Source organism: Anopheles merus, chromosome 3L (genome assembly GCF_017562075.2).
Source record: "Anopheles merus strain MAF chromosome 3L, AmerM5.1, whole genome shotgun sequence".
NCBI classification, from domain to species: Eukaryota; Metazoa; Arthropoda; class Insecta; order Diptera; family Culicidae; genus Anopheles; species Anopheles merus.
Window position 1 is genome coordinate 19,762,910 of NC_054085.1, and position 26,353 is coordinate 19,789,262.

Genomic DNA, 26,353 nt, shown 5'->3' on the forward strand with positions numbered 1-26,353 from the left:
ACAGTTTTTCTTGGGGGAGAGGGGGGGGGGGAGGGGGTCTGGAAGGAAGGGTTGAATACAGTCGAAAGAAAACGCACGCTGCTGCTGGCACACGCTTACATCACCAGGGCGGCGCGCTGTGGCTATTACTGTTACTGAAAACCCAACAGAACACTTCCTACCTGCTATCTTTTTGTTTTTTTATTGTTTGTCCTTCGCTGCGGCTGCCGCACTAATAAGTATACACACACACACTCTAAGAGGGACGAGAGTTTGGGAGGGGGGGGGGGTCTGTATTGGGACGTACAATAATATATTTAAATGTATATGCTCGCATTTATATAGAGTCGTTCACATCATCGAGAGTCTGCCATGGCGCATTACAACCAAATGACTTAGAGAGAGAGAGAGAGAGAAAGAAAGGGAGAGTGTTAAGAAGGGTTGTAGTACTATGTAGTAGTAGTATGTAGTAGCTCGGACTAACTTCGCTGCCAACAAACGTTTTACCTCCGTCGTCGCCTACTCAATGCGCTCTCATTGTCCCTTTTTCTTTAATGTGTGTGGGTTTTTTTTATGCGAAGTAGAACAAGGATGGTTTATGTTGATGTGTATGCCCCCTTTTGCAGCCCTCTCTTGTTTTGTCATTAATGCTTATAAATGGTGGTATGTACAGAAGAATGGACACGAAAGCGTCAAAACCTTACTATGCGTTTCCGATTGCCGATTACATTTTCATACGATTCGTAATAATTATTCCAACACGATTACTGCTACATTTCACCTTACACAGGGACAGAGGACAGACGTAAAACCAATCACACGATGTACTTTCTCTCTCTCTCTCTCTCTCTCTCTCTTTCCCTTTCTTTCTCTTTTCATAATCACAAACAACATTACGGTAGATATTTCGTACTAGAAGAAAATTAACTACACAACACTACGAGACTGTGAATGGCTGTGAAGAAGAAGGAGCGGCGCGGTGTTGGCAAAACTGGGAAAAGGGGGGGAGATGAAAACATAACAGTGCTGCCTGCTGTGGTACATGAGTCGCCCAGTGCCTACTACACTACGCTCGCTCCTGTGTGCATTGTTGCATTAGCGAAACTGTACATTTCGTTTGCTGCTTGCATGCTTCTCGTACCGAGCTACTACGATGCGCCTCGCGCACACTAAACACTCTACCATCGGGCTCGAGAGTAGAGCAGTCCCCCCCTTGTTGGCAGTAATCGATTGAATAGGGTTGGGGGGAGGAAGGTGCGTGTCTCTAGCTTGCTTCATTGCAATCAACTGAAGACAGTGTGGCGCTTTTATCGATTATAGGCGCGCGCGCGCGTCCTTGAATCATTTGATTACTAAACAAGATTACTATTTCTTCATCTGCGCAGGCAGGCTACTACTACTCTCTAAGCGCTCCGTTTTTCATCTTTCTCACTGCTCACTGCGCTAAATCGACTTGTATATTAATTGTGAGCAAATATGACGTTTTTTTTTGCTGTGCTTCTCTGCTATTGTGCTTCTGTTGCCGTTACGTGTTTTATAATTTATTGGAGGCACCACGCCACCTATCATCGCCTAGCAAAAGCGCTCAATATATATATGTATGTATATATATAGATCGTACCGCAAAGAAATTGTCCCTGAACACGACACACTGTATTGTATACATTCCAGCACGGCTTTACTCGCACTTGGTTGGTGGTGGTGGTGGTGGCGGTGGTGGCAGCCCGTCGTCCGAGGCAGTTTGGTTTTTTCTTTTGCTTTCTGCATTCTGCATTGATTGCACTGACACACCACACAACCACATACGTTTTGCTTCCATTTTTCAATCTGCAACAACGTCCCGCGGCGGCTCTTCACGGGCCAGCGCAGCGCTTACATGTTGTACGCAACGTAGATCGGGTCGAGCTGATCGGCGAGGAAACCATCGCGCAGATGCATCCGCTGCTTCTCACCGCGGCTGTTGATCGGTACAACGCCTGCAACAAAAAGAAAAGCAAAGTTAGAGAGCAAATTCATTCATTTATATTCTTTTTTTCGGTACAACAACAACAAAAAAGGCATCCGTTGTAGTGATGGAAAAAATGAAGTTTTCGTCAGAATCGATTCCAACGTTTCCTGTTCCGCAGTTTTCTGGAAACGATTCCGATTGCGTGGAAACGATTCAGTAGGTCCGGAATCAGTTTTCGGAATTCGATTCCGGAATCAGCTCCAGAAACGGAATCAACTCCGGAATCGGCTCTGGAATTGGTTCCGCAATCGGCTCCGGTATTGGTTCCGGGATCGAAATCGGCTCCGAAATCAGAAGGAAAATTTACTAGTAAACGATCCATCATCATGGAGATTTCCGGACTGATTTCGCTTCTGAAACTTCGTATTTAAATTCAAGAACTGATTCTCATTCCAGAGCTAATTCCTTTTGTGAAGTCAAACCTGATTCCGTTACCGGAGCAAATTGCGATTCCCAGGTCGGTTCCGATACCGAAGCCAAATCCGTGTCCGGAATCGCTTCTGGAATTGACTTTAAAATCGGCTAAGGAATCGACTCCGGATTCGAATCCGGATTCGACTCCAAAGTCGACTCCGGAATCGATTCCAGCATCGGCTACGGAATTGGTTTTGGAATCGGCTCCGGAATCGGCTCCTGAATCGACCCCGGAATCGACTCCGGAATCGACTCTGGAATCGACTCCGGATTCAACTTTGGATTCGACTACGGATTCGGCTCCAGAATCGGCTCCGGAATCGACTCCGGAATTGGAATTGATTCCATCATCGGAATCGGCTCCGGAATTGATTCCGAACACGGAATCAAAATCGAGTAGGTCCGATTCCGAGCTCCCACCACTAATCCAGTGCATTATACGTACCGGGATCGACGACAACGACGACACCCACAATCAGCTGATGCTCCTCGAGCACGGTGTTCGTCACGAGCGGTACCAGATCGAGCGCTTCCGACTCGTTGCCATCCAGCTCGACCACCACGACCAGCAGGTTGGTCCAGGTGAAGACGGCACACTCGGCAATCTTCTTGTGGCAGCGCAGCACCGAATTCTCAATGTCGATCGGATGGTAGTTCATGCCGCGCAGCGTAATCACCTCGTCGAGCGCACCGACCACGTAGACGGCATCGTGCAGCTCCTGCTCGTTGCCCGCCACCCCACCAGCCGTGGCCACTGTATTGCCGCCCGCGTTGGAGCTTGTCGTTGAGTTGAGCGTGTTGTGACCCTGTTGCGAGAAGATGAGCGTACAGGCGATGATTTTGAGAAGCGATCTTTAACAGGGATTGCTCAATGGGAGCGCCCGTCTCTCACCTGGGAATGGATTGATTCGGTATCCGAATCGCGACTAGCTATGCTCGGTGTGGTTTCGTCCAGTATCGAGCCGGCCTGGGAGCACTCGGTGCGCCGCAGGAACCCGAGGTAGCCGGTGCGGGCCCACGTATCGTTGGTCGAGCAGCCCGTCACCAGCTTGGCGTTGAAATGGTCGTTATAGTCCGTTTCGTCGCCGTAGATCGTAAAGTAGCCGTTCGAGTTGTGCGGCGATTGGACCTGGGTTGCGAAACGAAATCGATGACCGTATTAGCCAGCTGTGACGGCACAGAAACAAACAAGCGAACCTACCCAAATCTCCCCGAGATGCGAATCGCCACACTGGCCCTTCGAGTCCGGGTTGGCGATGATCACCTTCACGCCCGGCAGCAGCTTGCCCGACTCGACCAGGCAGAGCGAGTTCGGTGCACCGCGCTCGACCAGCGCCACCCGGTTGTTGCGCAGCGCCCGCAGATCCACGTACACCTGCGCACTCTCGGCCGAGCTGGCACCCTGCACGCAGATGGCCGGATTGACCCGGCACCCGAACGAGGTCGAGACGCAGCGCGTGTTCAGCCCGAGCGCCTGGAACAGCTTGCAGAACTGCTGCGTCAGCTGGACGCGCGGTCGCTCCTCCGCCACGACCACGCACGTCCGCACGCAGCCAAGGTTGATGTTGCGCTGCTTCAGCGCCTGGATCGAGTTGCTGAGCGCCTTCGTGCACAGCTCGATCACGCCGTACGAGCAGAACGTATCGCGCACCCGGTACTGGGACAGCGTGCTCAGCCAGAGACTAGGATTGGCTTCCACCTGGGAATGGTTAGAAGAGTTTGATAAGAAAATTGTGAAGTAGTGGGGGCATCGATTTGCTTACCTCGTACGGTGCGATCAGTATCGAGTGGTGACCACTGTACACGCTGATCAGCGTCCACATGGAGAAGCCAAGGCCACAGTACGGATCAAGACAGAGTGCTACATGGCGACTAGGGTACAGCTCGCAGGCAAGCTTCAGGCTGGCACAGAGACTCGACAGGGATCTGTGGGGGAGTGAAACGTTGGACATTTTCATGTCATTATTGTTGGGTAATTGAGTATTTCTGTCGCATTTTTTTATTAAAATGAGAAACGTGCCAACTAAAGAGCACATTCTATCGTTGGCAATAGATGGCAACTAAAGACAAAAATTATCAATTTTTCGTGGATTTATCAGAACAGAATCAGAGCACCGAAAGCAAAGCCCAGTTCATAATGACTGACGTCCCTGAGCAGCTTGAGGTTCTATAGGAAGCTGAAAATGAAGACCGAGGGAAAAGTCGCTGCAAAAGCTGTGTTCGATTGGCCGGGAGGTCGATGCAACCAGGACAAACAGTGAAATAGTACTTGGTAATAACAGTGAAATAGTACAAAAATCCTAGCTGACTCCCATCTAAATGTTCTGGAGCAACATGATGCAGAAGCTCTACTCCAACAAATTTTGTGGTGAAAACTTAGGACGAATTTCAAGGTAAACCTTGAATAAGTCATGAATAAGTCAGGGATCAAGAGTTGAGCGTGCTAAACAAAATGTCACCAAGCATGTGATTGGTCCACCAACTGTTTGAGTCTCACCTCTGATCATCGCAGTTGTGTAAGTGAGCTGATTTGAGCATCGTTTCAGTCATAAGTGGTGACTGAAACAGTGGCATTTGGAAGCACTGTTCAAAGGCAGAAAAAGTCATGATTATGCTTGTGACGGCATTAAGCTTAACTTGTCAGAGTCAGAGTCAGAGCATCACTCGCACGTCGCGTCCGGACGCACTTGCATTGAGTATCAGTAATGAGCATCAAGCTACCATGGATATGTTCGTTGGTTTTGTGGGCGAATTTCTCGTGATGCTCATGACATTTTGCAGCACTGATTGTGACTTTATCCATCTCAAACAAATGAAATATGTTAGCTGTTCCCTTCAATGTGTGCAACAATTGGCAAATTTCCCTTACAAGGTGTTTCGAAATGAGCGAAGCTTGCCACACGACAAACTTACCGATGCGTGATGATAACGCCACTCAGCCGGCCACAGGTGGACACACTGAAGTCAAGATAGGCCGTCGAATCCAGCGTACTGTTGGCGATGGCTGCAAAAAAGGGAATACAAATAGTTACAGCAAATGCTCCACACCTTCCCCGTCCGCTCTAGAGAGCTATCCTTCCTTACCGGCCAGCTTCCGTTTCGGGTTGTCCTCGATGTCCAGGATGGTCGGCCAGCTCTTCGGATCGATCGAGGTGGCCGCCTCGCGCGATTTCAGCAGCTTGATGATGCTCTGGATCGACAGGATGATGCCGCTCTTCGACACGTCCACGATCATGCGCACGGTCGGCAGCGTGGTGATGAGATTCTGCGGGTGCGGCGGCCGTATGGTGACTGGCACGGCGCCCAAATACAAACACCCGTAGAACGCGCAGATCAGATCGAGCCCGGGCGGGAAGATGAGCGCGACGTGATCGCCCGGGTTCACCTTGCCCCGCTCCTGCAGCAGGGCGGCTATCTTTTCCGCCCGCTTGTGCAGCTCTGAGCAGGTGAGCGTTTTCGCGACCGCACCCTTCGCATTGAGCAACGTGTACAGGACGTGATCGGGCGATGAGTTTGCGCGCCATCGCAGCACACCCGTAATTAGCTGATGCTGTTTACACGGTACAGAGAAAGAGAGAGCAAAAAAGGAGTAAGAACAATGGGCACAACACAATTGCGAGAGCGGGACCGCCGAGAGGGCGAGATCGCGATGGCACACCTACCTTACGTTCGTTATCGTCGGCCAAACCGATATCGCGGCCCTGGGCAGAGGCAAGCCGATTGCCCTGCACCAGATTGCCGACCATTACCGAAGCAGGGCCAACGGAGGCATCTGTACCGGTGGTGCCCGTACCGGTGCCGGTGCCGATTCCAGCCACACCGCCAAGGTTCGTGGCGGACGATGAGGATGACGTTCCGGAAATTTGAAGTTGTTGGATAGAGCCTGATTTTAGTGTATGCAAATAGGGGAGGGGAGGGCGGAGGGGGGGGGGGTTGTTTGTTTTTCGGTGGGTGGGTTTTCGTAGTTTGCACAGAATGTGATCGTTTTTTTTTTTTTTGGGTGAGGTCAAACGAGCCCATCATCAAGTCGGCGCGTGTCAAGCGCGCAAAAGCGTTGTCGTACGCGACGCACAAACAAAAAAAACATGTCCACAAGACACATACAGAGGCAGAAGAGCGACGCAAGTGTGTTCAGTGTGTAGGCAAAACAAACAAAATGCGGAATGGTTTGTGTTTGTGTGCGCAATTTGTTTGAAATAACAAAACGATTATGATCGTGTGGCGTGTAGCAGCGACACCATAAATAGTGAAGTTGTAAATTATGTGTGGTGAGCAAAATACATAATATATTCCGCATTAAAAAAAAAAGAAAACAAAACAAACGTCCAACAACAGTGTAGTAGTTTTAAATTATACACAAAACAGTGTACAATGTGTGTGTGAATAAATGTAATATGTACATGTGAGAAGTGTGAAAAGCGTTTTGTTTTGTGATGTGTACGACAGTAAGGAGATGATGTTGTTGATGATGATGATCGGTGAAGAGTTAGGATTATTGTGTATCACACACACACACACACCACACGATAAGATGCCAGAGTCCAATCGACACATTGTAGCCGATAAGCCGATGAAAAAAAAAACAATCGTAATTAAACCCCAAACCAGAGCGGTTGTTATTATTAGTTCCATCCAGAGGTCAGCCGTTAAAACAAACCGAAACACCACAAATGTTTTCCAATACAAAAACAGAATACCACGTGCAATTGTTTTTTTAGTAGTAGTTTTGCACAGCATTTGCCAACCCCATACCACAATTTTATGTTGTTGTTGTTGTTGTTGTTGTGGGGGATATTAGTAGAGTAATATTATTTGATGATTTCATTGCAATTGTTAGGCGGTTTTAGGCGCGATTGTTTGAATGAATTAGTTTTTTGTTTGTTTGTTTTTTTGTTTGGTTTGGTGAGGAGAGAGCAGCATTTTGGAAAAGAAAATTAATATATAGAGAGAGAGAGAAGAAAGAGAGAGAGAAAATGATATTAATTTTGAGAAAATGAAAAACTATAGGAAATCAATGGCACACACCACATCACACACACACACAATCAACGCGGATTGTTGTGAGAAAGAAAAAAAACCAGTACACACGCCAATTTGTTTCTGGAAAAGAGGGGATTGGGGTGGGGAAAGGGGGCTGGAGAGAAAAGCATTCGCAACAAGGGAGTGTGAGGTGGGAGGATGGTCGAAAACAAGAAGGGCTTCGGTAATTTGAAATTAAGAAAAAAACGGCCAAAAACGGAGGTTGATGCAGGTGTTGATGATGACGGGGTGTGGAAAGGTGGACAATTGGTTCGGTTGGTTTAATTTCTCTTTCGAATATGCCGGAGGAGCCACCGAAAATGTGATCTTTGCGCAGTGACAAGTGACACGTGTGTGGACACACAGATGATTTGAAGGGAAAGGGAAAAGAGTGACTTCAGACTCCCACGCCTTTCGGGAATGAAACTAACACACACGCACACGCGAGAGTTTTTCTACAGATTCTAGCGACAGTCTAAATGATCATGCACACGTCTCTAGCGATGTTGTGGTTCCGCCACCGAATTAATTGTGATTTGGTTTTGTTATTAGAGTGTTGGTGCAATTAAATAGCTAAAATGTTGTAAAGTACAAATACCCTTTACCCTTTGAAACATACTTGAATATTTTTTTTTTTGAGGAATTAGCCTCCGCAGTACGGTATCGCTCGCGTTAATATTAAAATATGTTCTCCGTCATGCAATTGTTATACGTTTAAATTAATTGTGATGCAGCAGCTGGTACATTGTGAAGTGGTTTGTGCTCTAGAAACGTGTCTTGGATGTCGTTTGCATATTGCTGGAGGTGATACAGTAAAAGCATGGCGAGCGGGAGAGTGTGTAATGGTGTTGTCCAGTTATCGTTTCAAGCACACAGACACACACAAACACACATCAAACATACAGGCTCGTTTCGATGGTGAAGACGAGGAGCTAGCTCTATGCAAGAACAGTTACTATAATCGATTCAGTTCGATTAGGGTATATCGATTAGTGATGGGTAAATACCATTTTTTCCGGAGTTGGATCGACTCTATCGCTCAAAATACTCGCTCGGACTTGTTCGGACTCCACTGGACTCTACCGCACTCTACCGAACTCTACCGGACTCGTTCGGACTCATCCAGACTCATCCAGACTGATCCGGATTGATCCAGATTGATCTGAACTGATCCCGACTGATCCAGAGTCGAATCCGGTTATGATCCAGACTGATCCAGACTAATTCGAACTAATCCAGACTGATCCGAACTGATCCGAACTAATCCAGATTGATCCGAATTGATCCAGAGTCGAATCCGGTTACGATCCGGACTGATCTGGACTAATCCGAACAGATCCGGATTAATCCGCACTGATCCAGATTGTTCCGAATTGATCGGGACTGATCCGGTATCGAAACTGCTTATGATTCGGACTGATCCAGACTGATCCAGACAGATCCAGATTGATCCGAATTGATCCGAATTGATCCGAACTGATTCGGAGTCGAATCTGGTTATGATCCGGACTGATCTGGACCAATCCAGACTGATCCAGATTGATCCGAATTGATCCGAATTGATCCGAATTGATCCGAATTGATCCGAACTGATCCGAACTGATCCGGATTGTTGATAAGGAGTTGATAAGGAGTCGAATCCTGACTGATCCGGAGTCGAATCCAGACTGTTCCGAACCGATCCAGAAGTATCCGAATTGATCCGAACTGATCCGAACTAATCCGGACTGATCCGGAGTCGAATCCGGTTATGATCCGCACTGATCTGGACCGATCCGGACTGATCCGAATTGATCCGAATTGATCCGAATTGATCCGAATTGATCCGAATTGATCCGAATTGATCCGAACTGAACCGGGCTGATCCGGAGTCGAATCCTGACTGATCCGGAGTCGAATCCGGACTGTTCCGAATTGATCCAAACTGATCCGGACTGAACCGAACTGATCCGAACTGATCCGGAGTCAAATCCGGTTATGATCCGGAGTCAAATCCGGTTATGATCCGGAGTCGGATTCATATTTTGCACACCAGAGTCGGAGTTGATCCACGAATCCACTTCGGATTACCCATCACTAATATCGATGCCACACACATACACACACATAAACACACATACAAATACACACAAGATGCGATATTCAAAATTGAATGGTGCTGATAAGAAGAGGGGAGTGACGACGACTACGAAAAACCCGCAATGTAACATTCCGCAATGTTTCGATTCCGAGGGCCGACGAGGGAAGTGCTGGCTGGGGGGCTGTTCGGTATACGTACCGTGGTGAATTTCGCGTGGTTTTGGAAGATTGGTGACGCACGTGTGCGGGCACATGAGCACATTCGCCGGGTGAAGCGAACCCTCGAGGAAGCGGCGCCGCGCCTCGGTCAGATGGATGCCGCCGAGCGGCGTCTTGGGCAGATGGTTCGGCGGCACCAGCGCCAGACAGTAGATGCCGACCTGGTGGATCGAATCGACCGCCTGCAGCACCCGCGACATCCACTGGAACGATTCTTCCTCCGAGCAGTCGGGCCGCTGCTCCGCAATCACGCACACGCGCTCGTCGCGCAGCACCTTGATGCTGAACACCGCGATCCGGCCGCGGTAGATGAAGCGCATCGGCTCGACGGCCAGCACCGTCGCGATGATGTCGTCCGAGTTGTGCTTGCGCCCCGTCACCGTCATCAGGCCGTCGCGCGAGCCACAGACAAACACGAGCCCGCCCGGGCCGAGAAAGCCGAGCAAACCGCTGCGCACGTACACCTCGTCGCCGATCGGTTTGCCCGGGATCGTTTCGCCGTCCTTGGTGGTGGGCGCTTCCAGCAGTGGCTGAACCTGGCGTGTTTAAAAATACGGTGTCATTAGGCGCGGCATTCAAGGATGTTAAGCGCAAAGTTAGCGTACCTTGAAGGAAGAATTTGTCATTCCTTCCAAACCATAGTAGGCCGTACCGCTCGAACCAGACGTGACGCAAATCTCGCCAACTTGATCCGTTTTGCACAGCACTGGTGGACCATCGGCGCTGACCACAACCATTGTAGCTGAAAAATGATAGGAAAATCAAACAATTCAAACTCTCTGATCGCATCAGATCCTAATAATGCAAATGGAAAACACATACCACTCGGCATAACCTGACCACAGTCCTGCAGCGTAAGCGACGTGAGCGAATCTTCACTATCGACCCGTACCACACCGTGCGACAAGGCGGACATCGACAGAACGCCCCGTCCCGTGGCCGACTGATTGTACCCGCCGGCCGCCGATCGGCCCGGCCGTCGCAGCGACACGGTAAACACTTCCGAGCTGCTGGCGCACGGACAGATCGCATCCGGGCGCAGCCCCTTCGACTGGAACACGCTCAGGAACTGGTCGCAGCTGGACAGGGACCACGGGTTGGCACCGTCCGCCACCAGCAGCATGCGCAGCGAGGACAGCGAAATCTCCTTGTGGTCTTTCGTCGCCAGCAGACCCCAGTGGAGGTCACGGCTCTTCACCAGACAGCAGGACGCCCGGTACTTGGTGATCAGCTGCATCCACGAGGACGGGCGCAGCTTCATCAGCGCGTACGGGATGAACAGCACGTGCATCCCGTTCAGCACGGACGTGAGAATGCTGTGCCAGAGGCCAACCTCGCGCTTGAAATCCAGCACACACACGATCGTTTCACCCTCCGTGTAGTGGCAGGCCATCGTGAGCGCCCGGCAGTGGTTAATCATGGCCTGGCGCGTTACGGTAACGCCCATAACGCTACCCTCCTTGTCCGTCGTGTACTCGATGTACGCGCTCGAGTCTTCGCTGATGCGGTTGTTGTTGGTGTTGAAGTCTTTCGGCACCTTCGGCAGGTGCTCCGTCACGAACCAGTGCAGCCGGGGCCAGCCCTTCAGCTTGGCCACCTCGCCGGTGGATGATTTCGGCAGCCCCTTCAGGCACGCCTCCGACGTGAGCGCCACGTGCACGCCGCACGAGCTGAGCAGAAAGCCAACCTGCTGCGGTGGCGAATCCGAACTCGACAGGGGCAGCTCGATCGGGAGCGGCACAAGCCCACGGAACATGCAGCCGTACCAGGCGGTCAGGAAGCTGGAAAACAAAACACGGAAAAAACGCCCCATTGAAACATATCGCTCTCTGGAGAATCGTTACCATTCCCAATACACTTACTTCAGTGGGTCACTGTTGGGGTAGACGAGCGCGACTCGGTCGCCCGGCTTGAGCGCCACCTGCTCCGGCCCCTTGCTGAACACCTTGGTCGAGAGAGCGTACGCAATCTTTTGCGCCCGCGACAGCAGCTTGCCGTACGTGAGCGTGGTCGTCATCTTGCCGTTCGGATCGAGCACGGTCGCCATCGGCGCCTTGAACGAGCTCGTACCGTACCGCTGCAGGGCGGCCTCGAGCGTGCGCGGCAACCCGGACGGCACGATCAGCTGCTCGCCGTGCACCGGCGTCATCACGCTGCCCTCCGGTTTCGGCGCGTTCGGATCCTTCGGGTTGGCCGCTATCTCCAGCTCGATGTCGTTGTCCTCGTAGAACTCCGGCAGCGGGCGCCGCTTCGGCCGCTTGAGCGTGTTCAGCAGCTGCTGTATCTTGGCCGACACCTTCCACCGGCCGGCCGTGCTCGTGTCGCCCGGCTCCTGGTTCGCCAGGTTGACGTAGCGCGTCACCCGGTCGGCGCCGCGCCGCGTGTTCGCGCTGAACTGCGTAATGTCCGGCGCGGCGTACGGTGTCGTGCGCTGCTGCTGGCTGCTGCTGAGCTGGAAATCGTTCAGCTCGGTAATGTCGTAGCTCGACGGTTTGCTCTGGTGGTACTGGTGGTGGTGGTTTGAGCGGTGCACGGCCGGCGGCGAACCGGCGCTCGATGTGTCCGACAGTGTTGCGTGCTGCTGCTGCTGCTGCTGCTGCACGCTCACCGGTTGTGTTGGGATCGTTTGCGGCGGTCGGTGGGTTGGTGGCTGCGCGCCAGAACCGTGCTGAGACGATTGCTTCTGCTGCGGCGGCTGGGGCAGTGGCTGGGGTTGCGAATGATGATGGTGATGGTGGTCCCGGGCCGAGGGCAGCTTCATCGGTTCCCGCGTGAGTATGTGATCACGGGGCAGATTGTAGTTGTCCCGGTCCGGCGTCGATATTCTTCCTCCCAGCATACCTTCCTCCGGTATGGATTCGTCTTCCGTACTGGAGTCTGCGGATAGCGGTACCGGACACAAAAGCATAATTAGTACAAGTTGGACGAAGTTAGGTTGTTTTTGGCTTTGGGATTTAGCCGAACGGATTTAACGATCTTTAATTATTTAACTTCTAATTCGAATAGTCTACATTTAGGCGTATAGGGAAATACTTTTTTTACAAGAAACAAAAAAAAAATCGATCGAAGCTAATAGGATGCTCGCAGTTGGGTCGTTTTAATCAAAGGGTTCGAATCTAACCGGACGTTGTGTTGGATAAGAAATTTTGGAATTAAAATAAAACTATTATACTGCATCAGTAATGTAAGCGTGAATTTTCGTGCAAATGGATGGAGCCAATTAAGCATATGAATGTGGACACACACACACACGCATGTTTTCGCACACAAAAGGTCCTCTGTTAATGTTCGAACGAACAAATGATTTGTGATTAGCGTAGTCATGCGCCTCTGGGACGTATTTGTTCGGTATGTTTGGGTATGTATTTTTTCCCGGGTTTTTTTTTGCCCCTGCTGGGGCAACATTTACCTGAATCGTCATGATCGCGCTCGGGGCTGCGGTTAAGCACCGAGCTCCGTTTGGATGGCATTGGCAAGCTAGGTTTGGGGCGATTTTTTAGTGCAGCTAGCGCTTGCTGTACCGCTTCCTGGCGTACCTCTGTTGTACGCGTGTTGTGTGGTGTTGTGTTCGGTGAGTGTGGGGTCCGATGATAAGCACAGCGCACGCATGATGATGCATGTTGGTGATGGTGATGATAATGTTGGTGGGGTGGAGTGGAACATAATGATAACATGAGGGTACGGATTCGCGCACACGCACAGCATTATCGAGGGACAAATGGAAGAGAGAAGAAAGAGGGAGAGAGCAAACGAAAAAACGAAAAAAAACGATGTAGAAATGAAACATTTGATCATTGAAATCGCTTCGAGGAGGTCGAGGAGTTATTATTGGAATGTTATTGGAATGGGGAAAGATATTGCAAGAATATTAACGAGAGATCTTAATGCTAGGGCCCTCTTCATGAATCGTTTGCGTGTTTGGACGCCAGATTGAAGGATGGAGAGGGTGTTCGCTGTCGCAACCGTGGTCCATTAACCCATCTACAAACACCGTGGTGTCGTCGTCGCGTGTCATTCGTGTTCGTGTCCACTGGCTGGCTGTGGAGTCTGCCACATTGCGTGGGGTGGTAGCGATCCACCTTTGCTAGCTGAGATGATGATTGACCAGCCGATGATTGCTACCAAGGCGGTTATTTGAAACCTAACAAGACTATTAACGCAGTCGTGTTGAAGACCACCTTTGGCGATGATACTGTTTAATGGGCGCATCTGCCAGAAGTTGAATATGCGTAGGTGCGTGCGTTAGGCTTTAATTGTCTGAGCATAGAATACGTAACGATTTTTGCGCTTACCACCTTACTGCGGAATGTGAAGTTAAGATACAAATGAGGATCATAAAGCTTCTATCGGGTTCCATTCATTTTAATATTCCAATAAATTCCAATGCTTGCGCGTAGGCATTGGAGATCTTCGTTCGTGTCAGCTAGTAACAATCTCGTTTTTATGATGTTTTAATCGGGCAACCAAGCATGAGTAATGTCCTCTTTGGATACTCTCGATCAATCGATGTATGAGAGATGACTTATGCAAATGCAACAGCCTTAATTTTAAATACCCTTTGTGTAATGAATCACTCTGCTACTCGAAACCCGATGGTGCTTCTGGTCAACCGCGCACCACCTGTTAAACTTGAAACTCGCCGAAGGTCTCTTTGCTGTTCCGAAAAATAGCTTACAACCCCCTTATTAGGGATACTAGCCCCGGAACCTGTTTAACGTGTACCACACAAAACAGTTGATCTTGCTGGTACGCATGTGATCTTGTTTCATTTTTGTGTCTTGCACCGACTTCCATTTATCCGTTCCTCAGTATTTGCTTCTACTAACTTTGTGTAGGTTTTGTAAAATCCGTAAAATCTTAAGATAGGAACCACCCTAAATCTTCACCGTACCCACCACCGCGAGAGCAAGTGACTTCACCCACGACTGATCGCGTTCGTTTATCGTGTTTGCTACACCATCGGCTTCGATCATCAGCAAGTTCCTCCTAGCTATTATACCGAGCGACATGATCGCGAGAGATCCCGCGAGCTCTGGTGAACTTGATCGGTCCAGCCTGTCAATCAATCCACGGGACACGTAACCGGAGCGAACCACGGCACGAATGTGACCACACGACGGACCCAAGGTAAGGGGCAGGTTTGGATGGGTTCTGGACGACGTGATGCTGTGTGTTAGTGGAGTAGTAGGAGTTCGTAGACGATGGGGCGAAGGATCAATCAACTCGTCTGACGCTGACATACGATCATCGGTGTTTGTCCCCTTGGCAATGGATCGAGGTTCATTCCGCGTTGTACCTATAGCATAGAGTCTCTTTGAGCACCCCCTGGTGCACACCCCCTAGACACGATCACGTTCGAGTTGAACGACTTCTCAGAGAAAGAGATTCAATGGGAAACAGCTAAACGACTAATATTGATGAAAAGCAATGGCGCAAAAACTACACTAATTTCAGCTTTCAGCTTAACCAGCCAGACATGCGCTTACTGAGGCTCATTGAACGAAAGAAGAAGAAGAAGAAAGTAAAAAAAAAGATACGTAACATGCAAAATCGAATTAAACCATTTACAAAAATGCACTAAACGGCAATCATGCGTCTTCTTCTCCCGCACCAACAGTTTCTATCAAATCGCTTACAGCGTTTTGCTGTAAGCTCATTAACGAATAATTGATTGAGCGGGGGGAACTAGATCCTCCCAACAGCAAATGAGAACACACTCACTCGGCACGCCATTTTGATGTACATCAAAAGGTGTTGGTGCTACTGCTGCTACTACTACTACCACTCTCTTGGCTGGGAATTTTCCATACCGTGTCGACTACTTTTGCGAAAGACGTACGTTTGGCTAACCATTCAAATCAATTCGTGTTGTTGCAAACGGGCACTGTTTTTTATGACCGAAGTCAACCACACGCCATTCGACGTAACACCACGCATGAATCGATCGATCGAACGAACAACTCAAAACATGTGGCTAAGACTAAGGAGCTACAAATATAAAGCACATCGTTAACGATGTTACCCGGCTCTTGTGCAACGCCCTCGGACATCTTTCACGGGTACGGTTGTACGGGTGGCTCTCGGGCTTCTATGAAAAGGAGTACCCGTTTAAGCCATTGGCCTAAAAGGGAGGTTATTGAGTGGCTGTGTATGCGCTACCTATCGAGCGAGAAATTAAAATTATAGATCACACCTTGTAGGCATATGCACCTCGAATTACACTGTACAGGGTTTACCGAGTTAATTTGCGGTGTGAGCTACATTCAAGAGATGAATGTTGATTCCAACATCATATCTGTACTGTTTCAATCAGTACTGAAAAATGTCACTGGCAACGTCATAAAACATTCTGACTGAAACAAAATCCATGTCAGCGTCACGTACTGAATTGTGATAATCAGAGGTGATGCTCAAACAGTTGGGGTGTCCAGTACATGCTTGGTAACATATTAGCATTCAACGCTTGGTCAGTCATTTTTTCATGACTTTTTTTTACTGTGATCAGTTCTGTAAAACGTCACGGATATGTTTCCAAATTCCGATTAAAACAACATATTGTCAGCGTCACCAGTTCGTCTGTGATGATCAGAGGGGAGACTCAAATAGTTGTTGCAACCATCACATGCTTGGCCACATTTTGTGCAACCAAATATTGGTCAGTAACTTGGTCGAGGAGTATTTTTTTTTTTCATTTTTCACACGTCAAGTATATTCCAAGAATATTGTGATTATCATCGACAAAAAATGTCGTGACCAAGTGAGTGACCAAGAGATGGATGCTCAATAAAATGTCACCAACTGTTTGAGTCTTACCTCTGATTATCGTAGTTAGGTACGTGAGCTGATTTGAGCATCGTTTAAGTGATGAGTGTTGGTGACTGAAACAGTGGCATTTGGCAGCACTGGTACAGAGCAATAAAGTTTAACTTTTACTCCATTTTTTGAATACAAAATATACAAAAAGTGTTTAAACTAATGTTGAATACATAGGACAACACCAAAGCCAAAGGTGTCCTAAATCCGATTGAATTGATAAAAAACTATTTGGGGCCAGTTAAAATGCAGATCAATTGTCAAAATTTGTTTCGTTAACAACAAATGTACGAAAACTCACATCGCAAAAACGCTTCGGTAAACCCTGTATAACGCACAGCGCTTCATTTCACTGTCGAAACTAGGTTCAACACAGGCCTGTGTAAATTAAGGGACATCTCTCTTGTTTCTTACAACGTTACAAGGGGTGTTACTAAAATGCTACACACGAATATAATGTTCAATTAGTGTAAGGGATACTTGGTTAGTAGAACAGAGTAAGAAGAGTAGAAAAATAGAATAGAAAAATGGTACGGTACGGTTTAGGGGAAAAAAATAATAGGAAACCACAAACACACACAAATAAAAAGAAAATTTAAAAAGGAAACACGTGGGACCGGTGGGGTGCATAAAAGGTAACAAAAAAAAGGTAACAACAAACGAAATTCGGGTGCAATAATTTACCACTGGTGTAGCGACTCTCGTGCCGTCCAATTCTTCTATTATTTCTACTATTCTTGCCATCGGCCGCCCCACCACCGGCGGCGGCGGTGGCAGCGGCAGGATTATTACTTGTCCGATCCAGCTCGGCGTGCTGCGGCTGCTGCTGCTGCTGCTGCTGAAGGACCGTTGCTACCGGTTCCGTGTACACCTTTGGGCGCATTATCACAGCCGGCTGCTCCACCGGCGGCTGCGGGGAGATGCGCATCGCTTTGAACAGTGCATCGGCGGCCGCCGCTACCAGCGCCGTCGAGTACAGGCCGGGTGGAGGCTGTTGGGCGCCACCCAACGATGGCACACTGGTAGCGGTTGGCGCGCAGCGTTGCTGCTCCTTGTCTGGGCCCAGCAGCAGCGGCAGCTCCCGACCACCACCACCCCCGGAGGAGGTGGAGCCGGATGAGGTGGTTGTGGAGAGCAGCGCGTGTTGTCGCTGGCGCAGCAAATACTGCTGCTGGTGCACCGGAATGCCGGACGCGGGTGCCGTGATTGGTGGCCGCTGCTGGAGCAGCTCTTCCGGCTGCAGCACATCGGGCCGTCCCGTTGCTAATTTTGTGTTGTGCGTCGACAGCCACAAGACCCCCAAACGGAAGCGGGCAGGAGAAAGCAGAGTGTGCAGAAAACAACACAGTGTGTTATGAGTATGGGTGGGTGCAATCGCGTGGCCAAGATATATAGAGGGCCGTGATGATGTTGTCGTCGTCGTCGCAGTGAATGGTGAGTGGTGCGTGTAAGATGTGTACGACACACAATGCGGTGCGGTAGAGGTAGTTTGGCGTTTGGCGCATATTTTTTTATGGACAAAACACAACACACACACACACAGTGGACAGTATTTGGACACACACATACACAGTGGCATGCATGATACAAAGTTGTTTGTATAAACCAAGAGAAAGACATAAAAGAAAATGTAAAAAAGAAACAAAACACACGTTAGAATTACGAAAATGAAGGAAATAATACATGTTCTGTAATAAATAAATATTGTCAAAATTGCTTCAATTAACTACACAAACTGTGTTCAACTAAAAAAAACAACAACTTGTTAACATATTCAGCTAGAACCATGCTCTCTACAACATCTGTCACCGGCACACTACACGATTAAAAATAATAAAAAACAGAATAAAACCGGAGCCACAGTAATATTAGCATGTTATGTAAATTTATTCTAAAACTGCTAGCGCCATCTGCCTGCGCTGCACGAGAGGTAGGCAAATGAGTCGCATCAATCAATCGAAGTTATGTGCCAATGAAACCTACGCGGTTGGAAGTGGAATGAATGTGGAGACATAACTCGGGCCGCGCCATACATGGTCACTATTAGTGCTAATGATTTATGCGTTAAAGCTGGAAGGCAGTGCTACAGTGTGTAAAAAGTTAAGCGAAATCTTGATGCTATGGGAACGCTGAAAAGGGGCATTTTGCTAGTTGAAGAATTCGCGGTAGGATACACCTTCGAGCAGATTGCTTCCCAGAATAAGGGACAGCTCTTTTCTCAAGGATACTCCAACTCTGGATATCTTGAGGCCCTAAACCCAAATCAAGCGAACTGGCGGTGAGAGGATCATCTCTGCTTTTCAAGTTCCTTAGGGTAGCAATTACCGCCAGGGGTCGTCTTGTGGGTTCGCTCATCTCATCTCGCTAACTACAGAAAAAAGGGCGTAGCGAGGCAAACAAACAACGTAAAATGCCGTCGTCGTACCGAACCCAACAAGCCGGGAAGAGGGTAAACAGGCGCCCTGGAGTCATAAACGGAACTAAAACCCTCACTCGAAAGATGAAGCAAAAACGGGTCCGTTGAGAAACTCGTTAGCACGGCGGAGAGATGGCGGAATGGATCATTCCGAAACACATTTCTCACTCACTAACTTTTCGATTAGTTTTTTCTGTGTCTGTGCCTAGATCGGGAGCAGGGGGAGAAAGAGGTGCCTAAAAAAAGGGGCGCAAGCCTAAATGAACGGGAATCCATGGCATAAATTTAGGAAAAGAACGGGTGCGCCGAAGATCCCAATAGGATCACTAACGGGATGGCTGTGCGAGATGTGCGGCTCCGTTATGAGAGTGATCGGATGAGGCACAATATGACACACTACGCAGTAAAAGCTCGATCTCTGTACACCTGTAAGAGGGCCAGGTGTCGAAAGGGCGGTACGTAAACGAGTAAATTAAGCGTTTCGGGGAGAGGGAGATGTCTTGCGCTACGTAAAAGGGTTGGTGGGAGCGCACTACTAACTGCGCATATTGGAACAGACGGCCATCCTACCGTCTGACCGGTTACAACACACTACAATACTACGAACTAGAGCCGGATCAGGCCACTACACTACTGGTACTGCCAGTCTTCTGCTAACCTGAGTGATAGCGCTTCTCGTTGTGCGTTACTTTACGTTGCGTACTGCGACGCGTGCGGTTTTGCTGTAGCTGCTGCTGCTGCTGCTGCTCCCGCTGTTGCTGATGCGACGAGGAATGATGATGCCCACCACCGCCACCACTACCACTGCTGGAACGATCATTTCTATCTCTACTACCACCACCACCACCACCACTGCCTCCCGAGGAGGCAAAGATGTTCTGCTTCTGCTGCGAGGCTGGATGATGCAGATGCGACTGGATGTCGTTGACGTATCCGGGATTACTTCCGGCGCCTCCGCCACCTCCACCACCACCGCCTAAATGGTTAGAAGTTAGTAATTAGGATGAAACAAACACAAATACACACACACATACATACAGACACACAATAGACACGAAACCACCACTAAAATGGGAAGAGATTCTACTACCGGGGTTGCGGCGCATCATTAAAATGTACGTGTGAGAAAGGCATATATCTACAGTACTTCATTACTCCTTCTTTCTTTCTCTGTCTACAGGCGTCTACTACTCTTACGCTAGATGTCCCTACAGTAGCAGCATGCGTTGCCCACTTTTACCTAAAAGTGTTGGTGCTATCAACATCATACCCGTGTATTCGATTCGCATCGCTTGAGGTACTTTCTTTTGCTTCAAACTACTTGCCTCACACGACTCAGCCGTCTTTTTGCAACAGGCAAGAGGTTCGACACTCTGCACGGTCATGTCATGCGCGAATGTGCGCGATCACTTCCGAAACAGCTTGCAGTTTTGCTGGTAATTTTCCACTTTCTTACGCCCTAACATAGTTGCTGATGCAGTGTATGCGCTTTTTTGCATGTACATTTGTTTTCGCAAATGAAGACTTACGGATCCATTTGAGAGGCTCCAGCTACGATGGTTTAATTTGGAGACATTAGTTTCCACCTGTGCTCTATTGCCTATAAAACAACAGACTTCCGAAGTAAGATAAATGGGTTTCGATAAACAAAAGGAGAAGGAAAACACTTTCCTTTTTGATCGTTGCAAATGTTGCCTAGATATGCCATGAAGATGACTCTAAACGGTACTAACTTCCAACAAATAAGATGATTGATGATCGAACGTGTTGAATTTTGATGGCAGTACAAGATCTTTAGTTCTCCAAACTTTCGCGACAAACGAGATACTACTTGTCGGTGTAAAAATTAGGCGGAGAGTCACACAAATCCAACGTGTGTTACATGAGTTCCGTACACAAATGAAGCTGACAAACTGCCCGAGTCCGGAGCAATTAGTCCCTCCTCTACATTGGTCACTTCTGATTGTCATTGTGTTTGTTTTTTTCATCCAGATTGTTGCGCTCACGACCTGCGAGGAAGGAAGTCATAAGCGCCCGCGTGCTTGCATTCATAACCATCGCTTCCTCAATCATGTTTTCTGTTTTGCTGTGTGTGTGTGTGTGTGTTGTGTGTTGCGTGACTTCGTTGGTGGAGATGATCGTCAACGTACTTCCTCTACAAATCCAAAAACACAGAAACTCGCCCAACCACACACACACGGGGTCCGGTGTACCATGGCTAGATGATGGAGCCATTAGACATCGGGTTGAGCTGAGGGCTACGTTAAATATCAACCAGAAATGAAAGGAAAGGAAGTCACATTCGGCCACACCACGCAATACGATCGTCAGCATTCCGCCGAACGATGTGTGTGCTATGGCCAGGTACAGTTAGTTCTGGAAGCGATCATCAATTCTAATCAAGACTTCGTGTGAGACTCTGATCGGGGTTCGATGTTACCGTAAGTGTGTATCATGAGGTACACCTTCACTTTGACCCACGACATTCACTGGACATGCATGCATAGGAGGAGAAAGGTATGTCTTTTCCGTAATCGTCGTAATATTTCAAATACATTGAACCCTTCTTGTAGCAATTGAAACCTCATATCTCAAACAGAACTTCCCAAACGACATCTCCAACCCGGAGGTTTAGAGTGAACGATAACATTCGTTTTAACTTCTGCCGGACATTCGAGACGCGCAGAAGTTAGCGCAGCCGCGGGAATTAATCCCAACATGGCGACACATGGCGTCGGATCAAAACCTTCAAAGACGCGCCCCGCGTGTGGCATTTGGGCAGCCGGCTTGTGGCAGCTCTGAGACTAATCGTTTGTGCAAGAAAAAGGCCGCACCACCATAAATCAGAATTATTCCGCGAACTTGTGCAACGGCATTATCGGACAATCCCTGTCAACACACACGCCACACGGTGGCGCGCATTCCGCGGGTGTCTGAGCCTTTGGCTCTGCCTCCGCAGCATCACAGTCTTCCGCATACGTCGGCACCGCGTCTAACGGAGGGCGCGATAAGGTCAGCAGCGCATTGGTTTGACTTCACGTTCACGCGGCACATTCCGGCGACCATTAAGTCATTAGACAGCAATGCACACAGTGGTGGTGGCGAGTATTATCAGCCGCTTTAAAAGCGAGAAGTAAAAAATGTGTTTCTGGTGTTCTTGTTTTTTTTTGCTACGAAGTGTGAGAAAGTGGAAAAAATACCGACAAATGTTTATGCGCCATCGTCTTGTTGCTAAAATAATATTGCAACATTGCTGGACTGAAGACCCTGACAGGATGTTTGTCGTACGCTTTGCTAATGTTTAAGCAACTATTTTCCTGCTGTTTGATTAATCGTGTGCTCGAGTGGGAGCGAACCTTTTGGGGTTGGTGTAAATTCGTGCCATGTTTTGACCGTGCTAATTGGCGGCAGTTTAGTAAATCTCCTACGCACTCCACGCACATACACGCTTACGTACATGCCGTGAGTAGTTTGCAAACGGAAAGAGTAGTAAATCATAGCCCTCATTCGCTCTTCCTATATGATTTGGTTGTTTGTGTTTTATGGCCTTTAATGTTATTATTGTTATTTTGTGTCCTCGTATGATTACGCATGTTAAAACATTAGACCATCTACCGATTACTGTAGTCGAGCAATTAAAGCGGTGGTTATACACATCACAGAGCTGTTAACTTACCGTGCTGCACATTTTTGGACAAATATGGCTGCAAGAGTCTTGTTCGCTTCTTTTCGTATCCTTTTTGGGTAATGTCGCCTGAAAATGGGGAAGAAGAAAAAAGGGGAGCAAAATTAATATGAAGGCTTTTGTTGGAAGTGACAATATTATTTAATTAAGATAATTTTTCTCTTATTACAATCTACCAATGATAATGTGTGTGATTTTTTAAAGCTTTTTTGCCTTTCCAACTTTGTTGATGCTTTATGTCATCACTCACCACAACACTCTACTCTACATACGTCCTTACGACCTTCCGTGGGATGCATCAAGAATCAATCAGAAGCACTCGGAGCGTGTCCTCAATGTGCTCAACTGGTTCCAAAATGTTTCAAACATATAATCCAAATATGCGCAAAGGTACGAATTATAACCTCCGAAACAGCAAATGACCACTTTGTGCCAAATTGTGACCCCATCCGGTGCCGATCGCCGCATCCCTTTCAATCGTTGGTGGTAGGTTCGATAGTTTCTACAAAACCTTCGCCACCCACGGACCAACCGGACCAACATCACTACTGATCGCGGCATCTCGCTTTGCGACTGAAGCATCGTGTGACATTAGCACACCAGTGTCCGTAAATCATAACACTGCACACTTCATTTATTTGCTTGCTCGTTTTTTTCCTCTAACTGTTGGACCATAAATAATATTGAGTGCCGCTCCATCTCGTCGCTGCTCGACAAGGTAACCGAAAGAAAAAAAAGGTAATGGGATGTGCGCGCGAGATATGTGTGTTCGGTGCGCGAGAAAGCGCAACTTCTCATCGGTAACGGCGCGCGGCTTGCGAAAATTTGACTCTCAAGTAATGCACTGCATGCTAATTGGAGCGCATTCGTGTGGCGGCAACGGAGCAGCACTTCAATCGCACCAATACTGTGGCGGCATCGACCGACTTCTGATCGGAATCATCTCCCAATGGTGATGGCGGTTTTTTTTTTCGAAAGTGACCATGGTTACCCACATCCAGCGCACACAGACACACGTGCTGGAAGATTTGTTTCATTTTATGTTGGTTAGTCCTACTACACGAAGCAATTCCTGGCACTCGATCCGGAACCCTGTGAAATGGGATTGAGCTATATCATCAAACCGAACGAAGCTTTTGCCGGTGGGAACGAAACTGACCGAGCAGTGGTAGCAGCAGTAGCAACGGGAATTCATGGCCACCGTGGTAAAGCCTAATGGGAAGTTGATTTCTAATTTCCACGCTAAATTTGACCACTATTTCCGTCCGTGATTTTGGCCGCCCGCCCGAAGGCGAGGGGGGTAGGCAGATGATGCGCGAGGCCTTTTTGTACGTACGGGTAGTAACTAGTGCGCGGGTCTGCTGCACGTGAACGAGCATCGCGTGTGTACGGCTCATAGTTACTCCAATTTAAGCCCAGCCAGTCCTGCTGAACTGCTTTTGGAAGCGATCTTTTCGACAGCACAGTGGCTTCATTTGTTTTGGGAGGAAATATGAAGCAATCGATCGTTTTTTTTTGTTCGTTAAAGATACACAAGATGCCACCGCCGCCGGTCGAACTACTTTCCAAATGCCCATGGTCATGGCAGGCAGCGATCGTCCATGTAGGTGAACAATAATTTGCAACTCATTGCACAGCATCCCCCTGCGGAGGTCACTTACTCCAGTTGACTAACGGTCTGTCTATGTGTGTGTATGTGTCTGGTTGCGAGCTGTAGCTACCGTTGAGAGAGTACGTTCGTGCTTGCACCGTCCAACGTACCGTTCTTTGTAACGTAACTCTTCGGAAGCGCAGGCGACGAACCTTGATTAAAGTATACATGTTATTAATTCTCGAACGGAGGCAGCGTAGCGATTGGAAGATGCGGCCGTCCAAAGCAGACGAATCATGATTGTCGAAGACAATAGTTCGACCAATGATCGAACGGCCCATAGCTGCGTTGGAACCGTACCAACCAAACGTAACCTTGACTAAAAAAGGTATTTTAAAATTATATAGAAAACCTTCAGCTTCTGACGACTTGGTCTTACACAACTGTTCTAAGAGGCATCTGAGGCAAACCAACTTCTGCTACTTGCTCTTTCTACACGCGGAAAGAATTCTGTTGAGGTGCCCAGGTTGAGGTTTTGCGCCGGAGGTGCCCCAGTAATGAGCGGGTTTGTGCATAGTAAGGGGCGCTCTCTGCCGGGTTGATGACGTCCTGCTGGCGCGAGACTCTGTCCAGACTGCACTTATAACGGTTGCAGCGAACGCGGTGCGCGATGCTGGTGGTGGTGTCCGGACCGATCGTAATTCAATGCCCGGTCTGTACACACCAGATGATCAGACAACCACCACCACCACCACCGCCAATATCACTAAACGATGCGTGGGGATGTTCCACCCCTGTACAAAGCCTCCCTCTCTCGGGGAAGATGCAATCGCTGCTTTTTGCTGTGCTAAAAATTCACCTCGGCCCCACACACGCTACACCGCGCGCATTGTTTTGTCATGCGAAGGGAAATTGAGATCGCACACAGTTGTGGCTGTTTATTGGCATTTTTAATGTTCGCTAATTGCACACCCATTCCGTGCACGGAAGGTGCTCCCCCTGCTCTCCAACGCATCACCACCACACGCTTCCCTGATTGGAAGCTACGGATGATGCCATGTTGCTGCTGGCGGGGTTTCGCCCGCGCAAAACTCCACACGCGGACCTCTCGTTCATTTATTCTCTCCTCTCGGGATGGGAAGAGTGTAAAACGAGAGCTAGTTCTCGGGGTTTAGAATGTTTACTCCACAATGGGGGACGCGGCGAAGTAGCAACCGGGTATACTGCACAACACATCGTCTGCACCTAATTGAACGCAGCAAGCGTGTTCCACGCACAGACGAAACCGCGCAACCCGATGATGGGCGGAGAGTTTTTCATTCTTTCAAGCGAAAACAATTGAAGGTTGCTTGCACTGGCCAGCCAGCCAGAAGATCTCCGGTAAATGACCGTTTTGGATATGAACTTTGTCTGCCAACTCGAAACGAGGTTCCTCTCCTGCATCTTGATACAGTTAATGAAGATGCACGCGGGAGTCGGTGGAAGCGAATGTTATAAAACATTCATAAGCAAACAGGGAAGGGATGCGCGTTGGCAACTTGCAAAGCACCACGCCATCATTACCACACCATTATAATCCAACCTTCGCTGCGGCGGCTGCAAATTTGCAAACCACCTAACCCCACGCGCACCCCCTCGTCTAGTGGTAGAACATTAAAAACTTACTTACTGCTAGATAACTATTATTTCCAACCAGCTAATGAAGTTTGCCTCGTTCCGATGAGGAAGTATGGCGTGAGAATGCCCTCAAGGTATTGCAATAGAAACAAAAACACACACACACTAACGCATAAAGAAGACATCTTCCTCCCACCGTTCAATTGACGCTTCTTCACGGCATGTAAGATTTTACAAAAAACAGCGAGATATATTTTAGCATGTACCAAAAAAGGGGCAACCTTCACGACCTTGCGCACTGCTGCCTCGCGCCAGCTGTGAGCGGTTTGCCCAGTGTTTGCGAAACGAAAATGATCGTAATTCAATTTGACCATCGTGAAGAAATAGAAGCTCAAACAAATGGGCAACCGAAACGCGCGAAACACGGTGTGCGTGTAGGTAGTTGACAAGGTCTGACCGTCGCCAGTACAGAAAAAAACGATTTGTCAAACATGCAACGGTGAGAAGACAAGC

The 26,353-nt window shown here is 48.6% G+C and overlaps 1 protein-coding gene across 12 annotated transcripts in view; it reads right to left on the bottom strand.

Annotated features, from left to right (window-relative positions):
* Positions 1–620: 620 nt before the first annotated feature.
* Positions 621–26,353, bottom strand: part of LOC121600453 (disco-interacting protein 2) — a 138,674-nt gene continuing 112,941 nt past the window's right edge. For 3 of the 12 annotated variants that reach the window (XM_041929057.1, XM_041929047.1, XM_041929046.1), the window contains 16 exons: positions 22,624–22,701; positions 19,606–19,923; positions 17,216–17,794; positions 13,128–13,256; positions 11,581–12,595; positions 10,541–11,499; positions 10,324–10,460; positions 9,699–10,254; positions 6,064–6,284; positions 5,486–5,951; positions 5,315–5,405; positions 4,165–4,327; positions 3,603–4,100; positions 3,294–3,530; positions 2,847–3,207; positions 621–1,955 (listed from right to left, as the gene is read on the bottom strand). In XM_041929057.1, coding sequence (XP_041784991.1) covers positions 1,852–1,955; positions 2,847–3,207; positions 3,294–3,530; positions 3,603–4,100; positions 4,165–4,327; positions 5,315–5,405; positions 5,486–5,951; positions 6,064–6,284; positions 9,699–10,254; positions 10,324–10,460; positions 10,541–11,499; positions 11,581–12,595; positions 13,128–13,256; positions 17,216–17,794; positions 19,606–19,923; positions 22,624–22,701 — 5,912 coding nt within the window. In that variant the 3' untranslated portion in view covers positions 621–1,851. The remainder of the gene's footprint in view (positions 1,956–2,846; positions 3,208–3,293; positions 3,531–3,602; positions 4,101–4,164; positions 4,328–5,314; positions 5,406–5,485; positions 5,952–6,063; positions 6,285–9,698; positions 10,255–10,323; positions 10,461–10,540; positions 11,500–11,580; positions 12,596–13,127; positions 13,257–17,215; positions 17,795–19,605; positions 19,924–22,623; positions 22,702–26,353) is intronic. The other 9 variants (XM_041929048.1, XM_041929049.1, XM_041929051.1 and 6 more) reach the window with 9 other exon arrangements.